The sequence below is a fragment of the Manacus candei genome, unplaced genomic scaffold (assembly GCF_025592945.1).
Source record: "Manacus candei isolate 608988 ecotype Guabito, Panama unplaced genomic scaffold, ASM2559294v1 h1tg000050l, whole genome shotgun sequence".
Lineage (NCBI taxonomy): Eukaryota > Metazoa > Chordata > Aves > Passeriformes > Pipridae > Manacus > Manacus candei.
In genome coordinates this window covers 27738989-27753451 of record NW_026138098.1, presented here as the reverse complement: position 1 = coordinate 27753451, position 14463 = coordinate 27738989, and the positions used below count along the sequence as shown (strand labels likewise).

At 42.1% G+C, this 14463-nt stretch overlaps 1 protein-coding gene across 1 annotated transcript in view; it reads right to left on the bottom strand.

The window, feature by feature from the left end:
• Positions 1-14463, bottom strand: part of CDHR1 (cadherin related family member 1) — a 46077-nt gene that overhangs the window by 11867 nt on the left and 19747 nt on the right. Inside the window, exons 10-14 of the mRNA XM_051799820.1 lie at positions 12543-12643; positions 10724-10927; positions 7521-7673; positions 3077-3241; positions 860-927 (exon numbers count right to left, since the gene is read on the bottom strand). Of these exons, the coding sequence (XP_051655780.1) occupies positions 860-927; positions 3077-3241; positions 7521-7673; positions 10724-10927; positions 12543-12643 (691 nt within the window). The remainder of the gene's footprint in view (positions 1-859; positions 928-3076; positions 3242-7520; positions 7674-10723; positions 10928-12542; positions 12644-14463) is intronic.

Here is a 14463-nt window from a genome sequence, read left to right as displayed (position 1 = left end):
CCTAAACAGCTTTCACCTTTACAAGAAGAGTTCGGCTTTAGCTCCACGTGGATAACGTGCAGAGAAAAACGGATTCTGGGGATGAGTGCCTGAAAAGCTCATTCATTTCCAGTGTTCTGCCCTGCAGCCCCACCACGTCCAGGAGCTGCAGGATCCAGCAGTAATATCTGTGACAGCCATGCCACTGATGCCAGCCACGTCTGGGAGCCCCAGCCAATGGGCCAGATGCTGGGATGGACCACGCTGGGATGGACACAGCAACAGAGATGTTCTCCCCCAGAACTGTGCCCCCAAAGACAGTGAGAGAGCGGTAGGTATCATTACCAAATCATGTAGGCATCAGATTTTTTTCTTCCCTGATGCAGGACTACTAGGTTTAAATATAACATCCAAAACAGTTGACCTCCAAAGCTGAAGTTTATATTCTTGAATGTCTTGTCTTCTTTGATTTATTTTGACAAGAGTTGAAACTGAACTATTTGTACAGCCATATGGACAGGCAAGAGGAAAGAACAAGGGATTTTTTTTTTCCAGAACTGACTTTTCACAATCAGGCCAAACCCTCCTCTTTCTCTTACAGGCGTTTTTCAAATAGTGATTGAAAAAATCCTGTATGTAGATACTTCAGCTGTCTTATGTGTCTTTGGGGGTTTGTGGATAAAATTCCTTGGGTTCATGAAGCAGATGTTTAATGATCACATTAGTTCTTCTGTTGTTGTTTTCAGAGAACTCACAAAGAACATGGCATAAACGTCCTTGGAAATGAGCAGGTCGAGAATAAGCATGTTAGTTTTTTCTAAAATTCCTTAAAACCTCTGCTTAGAGATTATGTATTTTCATTTATTTACGTATTACTTACAGATCTGCTCCTGTTCCATAGATAGAGTACTTGATTTCTCCCCAAAGCCCTGAATCTGGATCTGTAGCCTGAAGAAAAGGAAAACAGAGTCATCCTTTACTGAAATGCAAAACCAAATGTTCCATTTCCCTTTTAACAACAGGTCGTGAAAAACCCAAATGCGTTTCCCTCTTTTTGTCATCACACTTTTAGTGGGAAATCGCATGAGCAAATCTGCACAATCTAACACCGGGAAATGTCACTGCCAGTCCCAGGAATGCTGTTCAGATGCCGCCTGTCCTCGGTGCCTGGGGACTCTGGCAGGGAGAGCAACGCTAGATGGCCCCATCCATCCACAGTTACCTCGTTCTCCTTCGACAGAGATGGAGATAATCTCAATGATGTGAACACACTGCCCGCTCTCAAGCCTCCCTAATTATCAGTTAAACATTAATGAATATTCCCTAGGCAAAATTATTTACTTTATATAGAGTATTTTTAAGCTTCTGCTTGTTTAATTGATTCAATTTAAAGTAATGCATAACAAATGTTTCAATCTATACACAATATTTCAGCTTTGTTTATGTTTTAATCACTCTTGTGCCTGTGTGACTTTTAGTAACGCAAATACTATGCCAGATGATATCTTTGTTTCATACTCTTGTTGGCTTCCTCTCTTAGCTCAGGATTAGGAAAGCTATTGATTTGGTAGCAGCTATTTCCATAAGCTCTTGCCTCTCTGATAGCTCTGAGGAGGTGTTATGTTATACTGTTGTATCTGGCCATCAAAACTCATGGTGGCAGTGGCTGATTCATTCATCTTCCTGTTTGAATATTTGAAAACTGGAACAATGTCTTTGATTCCTGCATGGTTAACATAACACACCTGCATCCCTACTGATAGGGGTTGTTTTGTTCTTTGGCACGAGCTTGTCAGACTCTCTCACCTCACCATTTTGACCGCAGCTGACTTTTCCTGTCTAACTTTTCCTAAAACATTTGCCCACTTGGGGCTTCTTCCAGAATTGCCATTCTGCATACTTGGAGCATCTTAGTTTTTCAAGTATATTTGTGAATCTAGGTCAGGTTGACAGCACATGACTAAATTTTACACAGACTCCTCAGCTACGTTGTCCTGTGAACTTTGGCTCAGAATGGCTAGTTTTGTTGTTTCTGCAAACATTTTTTAAATTGCTTTTTTTTTTTGCTGCCCACCTCCTAGAATTTTTTATTCCTCTTACCTCTAAGATAGTGATGTTTAGGAGTCTCTGTTTTCTAAAGCTTTCCTATTAGCTTCCTCTATTAATATTTTCTGCACTGTTTATGTCCAACTTCGTTTTTGATTCTTCCATCCCTAAAATTTGACTTCAGCACTTTGTTATTCCGATTATTTAATTTTCTTTCTTACTTGTAGCCAGCCTGTGCTGGAGATCTCTGGCAACCTGCCTCCACCATCCTTACCCATGAGACCTGTTCAAGGTGACTTGCATCACCCATTGAGCCCCAAGTGGCCAGCAGCTTTTTTGGCTGTGTGACATGAGGTCTGCTTCCAGTCCCAGCAGCTGCAATAAAGAGATACAGCTCACACTGACAGCTGGAAATGTTCCTCCACCACACAGGGCCCATGTAAAACCCTGACCTTCTTTCTATGAAAATGTGAGATAACTGGAAAATCTATAGGTATATTTTTCCCACTATGAGAAGATACTTACATACGTATCATATGTTTGTCCCAGCCCTAAACATTTTAATGTTATGTTCCTGCCTTCATTAACTGTTTAATTATGCATTTAGCAGCCAGATTCCTCCCAGGAGGAGGAGACTAATACCTACTAAGCAGCCATGTTGTTTTCTTTTTACTCCTACTTAAGCAAGCAAATCCAGTAAATCCAATTCTGCTTAGCCATAACTGAATCTTCCCACTGGACACTGATTTGGCTGGGGCTTTCTTAGTACTCACAGGCCATGTGATTTGTCTTAAAAGCAGATGGCCTTTAATTAAAAACCAAAGTAAATTTGTTGTTCTGGAAAACGTTTGCCTAAAACCTTATTTTTTCCAGAAGTGGGGTTTTTTTTTTTTGTGTGTGTGTATTCTGGAAGGGAACTGGAGTTCAGTCTGGAAGCTCAATAGCGAGTAGGATTTACTACTTGCCTCTGTCCACTATTTTTAAGGTACTTGAACAGTCTTCACAGAAACACAGAAGAGAGAGCATTTCTTAAGAGGTGAATGAAACTTACTGTAACAGCAACCACGTTTGAGCCCCCTGGGGAGTTCTCAGGGATCCTGGCAATGTAGTAGTCAGAGGAGAACTTAGGGACGTTGTCGTTGGTGTCCAGCAAGCGAATCACTATGTCAGCCGTCGAGCTGAATTTCTCCGGCGTGTTCACCTCTATCGCAAGAAGCTAAGGAGAGAAATCCAGGAAGTCAGTACAAAGCAGCTATTGTTTTTTTACTTAAGGAGCTTCCTCTGCCACCCATGGCTCACTGGTGCCTTTTGGCCTGGTTGGACCAGACGGCTCAAACCCAGGGAGATGATGAGCTAGGTCAGCAAATGGCCTAGGCGTATTAGATTTCATGTGACAGATGTGACTGGTCATAACTAACCAACACAGCTGGAAAAGCCATAACAGAGGTAAACACCCATCCCTGGGCAGTTCCTAGAAATTAGGGAGACATAAGCACTGAATTATTTTGAATAATTTCGTAACAATCCCTTGCAGAAGAAGCAAAAGTTCTTCCTCAGGAAAGAAGTCAGGACAATAAACTGCACCAAACAGGGTAAAGAGATGAGAGAACCAGTGCTCTGGGATGTTTGGAAACAGCATTACCCCTACCCCAAATACTGGATGGTCAAGCATCAGGCACGTACAGCAGAATCCCATTTCCCAAGGTTTGTGAGAATTCCTACTTATCAGACTTCTTGGGACTTCTACCCTCGCTCATACAGATTAGGACTGTATCAGATACCCACAGGGGCTTTTGAATTGTTTCTCTATTTCTGAGGAGAACAGAGAACTCTTGCATCCCACATTCTCCTAACTCTGCTCATCTGACTGGACAGGCAACCACATACAGCTAAACGAGGGATGGGGAGAAGCCAGCAGCATGGATGTTCTGGCTGGCTGTTAGCAGAGCTTAATGCTAGTGACAGGCCTAACTGATCCTCAGCTGAGGGTAGCTGGCAATGTTTGGTTAGCAAGTTGGGTTCTCACATTGCCCCTTAACGCACGGCTAATTGATGCAGGGAAGAGCAGCCACCAGAGAGAAGGAAGAGGATAACCCAGGCATCTGGCATGTGGTAGTTCTCAGTAGGTCGAGTTCTCACATCCCCACTTGGGAAGAGACCCAAGCACGTGTTTGGTGAGTCACTTCCAAAGCCACAGATAAGCATAGGACTTCAGCTACTTAGCACAGAATGTTTTGTCTCCTGTTCTTCGTTTAACACAAAAAGTTCAGTAAGACACCTGATCTGGTAGAGCATCAAGCTCAGGTGGTGTGTGGCTGAGCAAGGAAGAGCAGCTTCAGCAACAGAAAGGCACCAGGACCTTCACAGTCTCTGCCTCAGGTGTCTGTCCCTGTCGGGTGTGTGCATCACACAGAGTCAGCACCAGGACATCAGTCCTGGGCTCTGCCCTGGCTGCATCCAAATGACTAACACCATGAACCATGGTCTAATGTTTGGTTTCCATGACTGGGCAGAGACCTAGTTAACACAAAGTATGTGGGCTCTAGGACCCTACTGGGGACAGCACACCAGTAACAGACTGGTGAGCAGGACACTAATTGAGACATGACAGGCTCAGCTGAAAAATCTGGCTGCACAGGTTTTAATCACTTGCCAGGCCCTCAGACTCTCTCACCATGGCACAGCTCCATATGATGCTCAACAGCAGTGGCACTGCTGACTGGCCTGCGGGTACCCACTGTGCTCCAGCCCCTGCTCTGCCAGACTCGAATGCCTCTATCATCTCGAGGTGACAGGGAGGGTGGGGAGCAGTATAAGTAGACAGGGAAAAGGCTATCTCAGTATCATCTCCTAGGGCTGTTCCTGCTGTGTGAACATTTATAGTGGTTGGAAATAAAGTGTGAAAGGGTACTTGAAGAAATTAATCTCGAAGGATTGCTTGCGGTTACTCAGGACACATCTGCTCTAAAAGGTGAGCCTGGTCACTGCATCTCTGTGCTAACTTTTGTGTTTAGGAGTCTCAGGTGGTGCCACAGCAAAAGAAATCTTTGAAGGGACAGTTATACACACATCAGCAAAAATCTGCCCATGAGCAATCTCAGCTCCTTGAGCAGGACAGAGATAAAATCTTAGTGCTTATCGTGCACGTGGAGCTATATCTAAATTATAATATCTGCAGTGAAATAATCTTTGCTGCTGGGATCAGCCCATCTTAGAATACCTTATGAGAGCTTAGTATTTTTACTTTGTTTTCTACACTAATTTTTATTTCCTCTCCTTTTAGCAGCCACAGTCCAGCTATGTCAACATGCTGAAAACATCTTCCTTCATGGAGGAATTTTTGTCAGATACTTGCCTGCAGTATCTTATGTAGATCTGTGTTGTTTGTTTTATGCAGAGAGAAAAAAATTAGCATAGAACTATTACTCTGCAGGACTACATATCAACTTTTAACTCAATATCCAGAAGAGCAAACTGACATGCAATCTTAAAAGTGACAGGTAAATTTTTAAATAGAGTTTGATTTGGCAATTGGAGATAACAGCAGCCTCATCTGGTCCCTCTCTGCAGGAGATGTGAGTGTCTGCAGAATGTCCAGGCTCCTACCAAGGCACAGTGTACTCTAAGCTGAAGGAGGTGGAGGCAGGAGGTCTGGCCCACAAAGCATGTCAGCTCATGACAAGATGGGACAGCAATATCTGGCCCCCATGACAGAGGAACTTGAGATCTAAGAGGCCAGGCTGGAGGCACATGAATTACCATAGCTGCCATACCACTTGAGCTTTTAGACAGTTGAAAATGAAGGAAGTCCTGACTACTAATTACATGTAAGAGCAAATGGAAGATAGATTTCTCTAGTAGCCTTTGCTTAGGAAGTTTTTCAGTGCATCTCCCAGTTGAATTAGCTTTAATTCCACTCTGGCATTTTACTCTTTAGAAACAAACCAGAGGAGAGGGATCATTGCTTACAGCAAAAAAAACCCTGAAAATAACTTCTCAAAGCTGCTGTAAGATACACATTAAATAGAAACATTAAAATATTTCATCCAAAATTCTAACCAGAATTAGTACATTAGCAGCTGAAACTGGGTAGGAAGTGATTTGAACTTTTCAGGAAAATGAAGACAGCAATGAGGTCTTTATAAAGTATTTGCTACCATATATTGCTACCATATCATCCAACTGCACCTTTTCCATTTGGAATTGAGACAAAGGCTGCACTTTTGAAGCAATGCCTTATGGTCTCCACTAGAAATATTTTCTGAAAATCTTTCTCCAGTGGAAATAATTTCATTTAAAAAAAAAAGTTAGCAACTGCTTAAGCTACAAGAATATATATATATACTTTTTCCTGGTAATTAATTCTTTTGGTATTCATGGAAATCACATTAACTACTTTGATTTCTATTAGTATTCACGAGGAGGCCATGTGTAACTCCTTTGCTGGTCTTTCGGTAGTTTAACCTGAATAAATGTGCACTTATTGTAATTAGTTTTGGTAGCACTCTATGGCCCTTTCAGAATCTTTCACTTTAATACAGTAATGACGCCTCATATTTTTGTAGCATCTGTAACCTATGAAGCTCAAAATGGCTAAGGAACATTACAAGAGGAGATGTGAAACGTACTGCAGTGAAACTTGCTAAGGACACAAAGCAAATCATACAGGAAGGGGGAAAACAAAATTCAGGAATTTTGGCTTCTGGACCGTGCAAAAAAATCCACTTTCTGTACATTACAAAACTAGCATATTTTAATACTCAACTTGATAATTTTGGCATTTTTTTTAAACTGATTGTCTATGCAAATCTTTGCGATTAGAACTGAACCATCTACACTGATGTTCAGAGGCAGCTGACACAAAACCAGACTACTTAGTTATCTTGTTGACGAGCCAGAGAATCCATCAGGGAAGGTGATAATGGAAGGTTTCAGTTTTTGGATGAAAGCTGGTTCTTGCATGGCTGGTTTAGAGCATGGGTGAGCCTCAGGTCAGCCTGCAAAAGGCCATAACATAGATAGATTCTGACAAAGGCAGTGAGCAATTTTGGGAAATTATCTTCCAGTCAGCTGGGGTCTTCAGCCTGCCAACATTCAAAAGTATGATCATGCATCAAATTACTTAGCACTAAGCAGGTAAAGTTCTGGCTCCAGAGAAATCAGGATTTCATCCTGTGAATTTATTATTGTGAGAGCAGAAATAACACCCTCAGGGTTCAGTCTAGAATGACTCAGAGCCACCAACATGTACAGTTTCCAGAGAGAGATAAAAATCAACACTGTGCACTGACCAGGCTAAATCAGTCCACAGATGCATCCATTAAACCTTGGGAAGGTGATGAACCAGAGGCAGAAATGAGTTTCCCTTACATGTAATATCATGTCACTGACAATGCATCAGACAGCTCCAGATGGATTAAGAAGCTAAATAACCTCAGATACAGAAGCCATCATACCCACAATGTACACACTGACAAAGAGGACCTGAAAAGTACCTTGAAGGTTAACACCTTGAAACTTTCAAAGTCAATAGCAGCAGAATTTTCCACTATTATTGTAACCTGAGCCTCATTCAGGACAGTTTGGGGAACCACTCGGAAGATGCCACCAGGTCCAACAAGACGGAGGTTGAATTTAGCGTTGGCTCCCTGTGAACAAAAGCAGATACAGCATGGTTTTCAGTGAATGATGCATTTCTTACAGCCTAGATTGCTCTGATTCTTCAAACTGTACAAAATAAGAATGGGTCTTACTGCTTAGAGCCCTCTGCTCTCCATCCCTTGGGGAAGAGACTGCTAAGAAGCTTAGTTGTATAATCCCTCCAGCCCTGGTCACAAGACAGACACAGCTTTTCTTAAAATAGATTGACAAGCTTGGTTATTCTTTCAGTCATAATGGAAAAACCTGCAGCAGGATTGGCTGAGAGGGATCTTGTGGCAAGCAGCCTTGGGCTTCGTGCCACACACTGTGAGCTACTGCAGGTGACAGAGATGACAGCACATGCACATCAGCAGGTAAGTCCTACCTTTTCCTCGTTCCTGCTAAGGAAAGACAACTGAAGTACTTGAGCAAGGACAATGGAACCCTAAAAAACCCAGTCTTATAGAATGGTTTGGGCTGAAAGGGACCTTATAGTTCACCATGTTCCAACCCCCCTGCCACAAATAGGGACACCTTCCACTAGATCAGGTTGCTCAGAGCCCCATCCACCAGGCCTTGCACACTTCCAGTGTTTGGTCTCTGTCTAAGAACTCACAACTTGGGAGTTTTTAGGGATGATCAAGATGCAGAGTCACAAAGACATGCAATTTCCAAACAGAGGTGATGCTCCACATTTTGCACTGACTGGATTAAGCTAGCCCAGAGTTGCAGGCACTAAACCTTCTGGAAGCTGATGCACCTGGGGGTTGGAAAGGACCTCCACTTGTGCAGAATAAAATCTTACACACACACTTGTCAGCTCCAGGTGAAGTGAGAAGCCAAATCCCATGACAGAGATAAACTTTCTAGCTGGAAAGAATATGGGAAGCAGCAGTATCCAAAAGGTTACCACCACTTGTGTGCAAGTTGGGGAGAATGAGCCAGAGCCAGATGGTCAGACTGATTCTCTTAAACCAAACTGGAACATGAAAGAAGATGAAATGGGGATTCTTATATTTCTGCCTTACAGAGAAGACGAGAAAATGAGCTGAGCCCACCACACCAAACTCTAAGTTCACCAGTTTCTCAAACAATGTCATGTTTACACTGTGACAGACAGATTCACTGCCTGGCTGGTGTCATGTTCTCCCCCTAGCATGAATCTTGAGATGAAAAATTTCTAATAATAACTTGCAAACAGGACAACTCTACTTTCAGCTGTATCCCTGGAGGGCTTGTTATGAGCAGCTCTGGATGCAGCCCGAGTTCATGTCAAGAGAAAAAGTATTCAGCAGCAGTCCCTTAAGGGAAACAAAATGACCTTGGATCCAAACTCAGTGGTCTGCATTGTTTGGTCACACAAACCCAGTCCCCAGCTACAGAGATGACGACAGGGTCTCTTTTGCTGGACACTAAAGCCAAACACACAGCACCAGAGCTCCTGAACTATGGAAAATAGTGCTGATGGCAAGAGTGGACAGTCTGACCACACAAAGTCCTCTGCACTTGGGACTGTACATGACTAGAAGAAGGGTGGCATGGGATGGGAAGAGAACTGCCTCCTTCCAACAACTGAGTGATTTCTGCCAGTGATGTCCACTGAACCCAGATCTGCTCAGAGCAAGACAATGTCTCCAAGCAGACAGCCATGGGACACAGGAAGGACTGAAGGAACAGCAGCACTGAGCCCTAAGCTCTGCCTGTTGAAGAGGTCTGGGGGAGAAATTTCTGCCTGATTTTCTTGCATGTAAAGATGGCATTTCTATCTGGCCTACACCAGACTTTGCCCACAGCTTCCTCCACCTCACCTGTACCATCCACTCCCCCAAAAGGAAGAGTCACTAATGGCTGTGACAGAAACAGACATGTTTAATTTTTTTCCTCTCTACATACTCATCTTATGTGGAAGGGAAAACATTGCATTCTCTGCCTTAAAAGAAAAGCAACCCATCCCCTCTAGAGCAATGCCTTACACTGCACTAGGAAGCTTCTTGAAGAAATCTATACAGTGTATTTATCAATGTTTTCCACTTATTTTACAGCCTAACTTGCAGCCTGAATATTTTGTCAGCCTAGATATATGTTTTGTCTCTAAATAGAAGAGATGGGTTTCGTTTCTTTCCTTCTGCAGCAGCAGCCCCTGTGACAATAGCAGGATAGACATAGCACTGCTTTGAAAGCAGTCATTTATCTGCTTGCTGCAGAGCAGCAGAAGGGAAGGGGAAGATAAAGCACAATACCATCAAACCAGCACAATACTGAGCACAGTTACAGAAGAGAGCCCTTTCCAATAGTAATATAGTTCTCAGAAGCATTAAGCTTTTTTTCTTGTCACTACCTAACCTCAGGCTAACTCAGATGGATGTCATTCATACAGTATTTAGGGATCCCTATAGCAACCATCACCATAGTATCTACTGGCATCACAGGTCAGTAGACTGCAGGCTCAGATGGATGGAGTCTTCTTTCCTTTCCCTTTACCTGGATAGAGTTAGTTTGGCTCTGGCATAATTTTTAAGACTACCTAAAAATATCAGTCCAGTGGGAATGATTTATCAAAGCATGCACTGCAGACCTTGACTGTAACATAAGGGCCAGAAGGACAACATATTGTAATAAAAACAATGTAAGGGTACAGACTACTGTTTCCTGCAGGGGCTGGAGATGATACAAACAGCATCTTCCCTTTAGTGAAGTTACTAAAGGGATTGGAACCTCTAAGTAAATCACCAAAGGGAGTACGTTGTTGGATATTACACTGGCAACAATTGAATGTAACCAATACTTAGGGGAAGTTCATAAGGACTGTTCAACTTCAGTTGCCACAAGAACTGGGCTGCAGGTTTAGGACCAGCCTTGTCATCGACAGTATATGACAGACTAACTATACTTCTTGGTCCAGGTTCTCTGTGGTATTGGACCCTACAACGACTGTGTCTGTCCTAGGCTTTTGGGGAATGCAGGTAAAATAGCTGAATTCCTAAAATGACATTTCCCCATCTGACAGCTCTTTCTAGTCTTTGAGAAAATAAGACAGGAAAAGTGAAAGTCCATTTACCTGATCTGAATCATTGACTGTGATCTTCAATCCCCTTAGGATTTCACCCTCTGGGGGGTGCTCATACATGGTCAGTTCAAATCTGTTCTGGGGACCATTTTCTCCGTAGAACGTTGGTGGGTGGTTGTTGAGGTCGACCACACGTATAGTCACCATGGCAAAAGTGTGCTCAGAGGTGTCACCTTCCTGGCTGACTTCTGATGCCTGCAGCAGGCAGGAGAAAGAAAGGAATTATGGAGGGTATTTTCTCTTTCCTCAGATTCACGTTCAGGCATTTTTCCACATGTACAAATCACCTTAACACACTAGCTTGTACAAAGATTCACAGATTTATTTTCCTCTAAAACCTCAGTCCATTTCACACTAAAGCTTATGATGATTAGAAGATTATGGTAATAAACCAGTCCCAACAAAGCCCCAGTGAAAAAAAATCTCCTAGTTTAGTGAGCTTAGTAACTCACCCTAGGTGAAAACAGTTCTTTTAAAACAAATAATCCAATAGAGGCAAGGTAATGGCTTGCCTAAAGTGTTGACAGAATAGAAAAGGAAGACAATGTTTAAATTTACTATAGTACCACAAGTAGTTCATTGTCACGTTGCTGCAAGGACTGCAGTCTTGAATACTTTGAGAAAAACTGTACTTGGGCTATTTAGGTAAATATTTGAAAAAAGAAAAAAATACATACTTTTTTTAGACTTATAATTCTAGATGAGTTTAATTTAAACTGGATATAGTATGGACAGACAGGCAAACCTAGCTGTTTTTCTGAACCAAAATATCAAACCTATCTGGGTTTCAACAACTCCAACATGCAGCCTGATTCACTGGATTGAACCTAAGACATTTCTTCTGCCAGGACAGAAACTCTGGCTGATGTTTTTAAAGCAAAGGCTATCTCTAACATGCCTTTTTACTGGGTAACACAACACCCTTTTTGTTCCTCAGGTAGATTTTGTAGCCTGCAAAAGCTCTGGGTCACCACATAGATAATTAGGAGATCAGAAAAGCTTGCAAGGGCTTAACCCATCCTGCCTCTGAGAAGCACTAGCAGACTGCAGTGAAGCAGTGTGAATAGAGGAAGAAATGGTGCCCCAGTTTAACTGAGACCATGAGAACTCTGTGATCTCCCAGGTACAACATGCTGCTTGAGCCCACTAGCAAGCAAGGGTCCCTGGGGATGCTACAGTGGTCCTGGCAATGTGCAAAGCCTCAAAGCTGCCTTTAGACAATATTGTTCTTACCATGACAATAATATGCATTTGCTGAAGAAAACTGATTATAATTTAACTCTAAACATTACTCTACTCTCTACACTCTAGTCTTCACAATTTAACTCTACACTTTCAAATACTTTGTCTTTAGAAATTACTTAAAATAATGCAGCCTGTCACAGGGATACCAACTCATCAAGGTGTTAGCTCACTGAGGTGTCAACATGTACATGGCTGATCAGTGCCTCAGGAATGGATGCTGATATGATATTGAATGATCTGTCCCAGTCCTATTAATAATCACAGATTTGACTGTTACCTATCTTATCATACAGAGGTTACAAGACATTAATTCCCAGTTTAGCAATAAAATCTGGAAACACAGAGAACAGGTATCCACAGATGGTAAAGGACGTTGATTTTCTAGACTTAGAGATGAAATTAGGACAAGATGACTTCATTTGAAAGAAGTAATTTGAGATACTAAATAGGCCAAGGAACAAAAGCAATTTGTTCTGTTTTATACTACCTGGCATTCTGTTCAAATACAGGAGGTAGTTTCTAAAACAGGAAAAGTCAGCTGCCTGAAAGTGGTCACAGAACATACCTGAACTTTTAGTTCATACACTTCTTTCTTGAGCTGATTTGGGCTTTTTATCACAGAAATGGCTCCAGTTGTGTTGTTGATTTCAAATGAACCTTCACTTCCTGCAATAAAACCATGATGCTCTAGTTACATGCCACACTCTTTCTCTGAAACAAGCATGAGCAATCAACTGTACACTTCATTAAGCATATCTTTTCCACTTTTGAAAAATGAAGCATTTCTATGACTGGTCACAGTGAGATGAAAACACAGATGAGGGCCAAAAAGAGTTTCCTCTCCTAGGAATGGCTCACTGGAGTTCTGCCCCTACGGGTAGCTGTCATCACTTTTCTCTCCCCACCCTGGTAAGGTTCCCTTCAAGCCTCAGCAAACAGGCATGCAAATTTTTTATTTATTTCTATTATGCTGTCTTTTTTTATATGCTGGTTTAGACAAAAATAGACATTTGTCATTGTAATTAGCAAATGCATAATTAAGTCTGAGAAACAAGAACATTTCTCTCACTAATATCAGCTAAGGTGAGAAGTCTGACAATCTGTTACTCTTTCTGCAGACAGCATCTCTGGAGAAGCATCTTCTGGTCTTAAACATTTAGTTGTTAAAAAAACCTCTCAACCTGTTGCAAGGTTGTCCTGAACAAAAAGGGTTTTTTGGAGTATCTGGGTAAACCCCAAGGTTTCTGCATTGAGGCAGAGTCTGACAGGCAGGATAGGGCTGCAGGCTGACTTTGCTACCACCACCCAGCTTGCATCGATCTGAAGAGCAGATCAGTCCCAGGCTGCAGTCCCTAGAGACTTCCTAAATTTGTGCTGAAGCAAATGCCAGCTTGAAGAGAGGCGGCAGTGTCTCATCATGATATCAGGACCCATCCTGCCATCCCAGCCAAAAGCAGGCTGGTGCCCAGGAAGGGGACTGTCTGGCAGCTCAGGGGGCTCTGTCCTGCTTTGCTGAGGGGCTGTGGCCATCCCTGCACACTGCCTCACATACAGTACTGACCACAACCAAGTGTTGCAGCAGAGTCTACCTTCGAGAGGAAAAGGGAGGAAATCCCTTCAAATGAAGGTGATCAAGACTTCAGAAATAAAGGATGATGACCTGAAGGCTCAGTCATTTTTCTTTTTCTCAGTCTTAATTCCAATGCTGATTTTTAAACCATCCAATAGTATCCTGTTTTTGCTAATACCTGCAATAACTGTAACTTCATTAAAGCTCACTAGATACAACACTGAACAGATATCGACTCACACAGTGGCCAATTATTAAGATACATTGGACTGGAAAGCGTATTCTGACTGAGAAGAAGCTTAAGTCAATAGTGGTTTCAAGCCACCATACTTCATGTTATTGTCTAGGTATCTCAGGGAAATTGGTAACTCAGAGTACGTAGCACTATATGTGTTCCTTTGTACAGCATGTTCAGAGGAAAGGAGCATTTTCCATTATTATCCCACACTCCCTGGACATGAAATGCTTATTAAGAACAAATAATTTCCTATTTGCTGTTAGTATTTTCTTGCCCTTTGACAACCCAGCCTGCAGATATTGGAATAATGACTTGTAACAAATAATGTCAGTGTCTGAGGTGCAGGGCTAGAAACCTGTTGAGATCTTTTGTTCTCTTCTTCTTCAACCTTCTGTGCACTAAAGACATATTCCCTTTCCCTCTTTTCCATTTAGCACAAAAAAAAATCCTTCATTAATGTGCATAAGGAAATCCAGCTCCCCATTAAGTTGTATTTTCTGCTACTTATCTGTCATGCCCTTCCATCTTCGTTTTCCACTCTTTCTTGAAAACTTACCTTTTTTTTATCCCAGAGAACCCTTTTGGTCCTTTTCTGTTTTCTTTGGAAATCTAATATCTCTTCACATTAAACTTGTTTTCCTTTGACTTTTTCCCATTTTTTACACCTTCATTTATTCT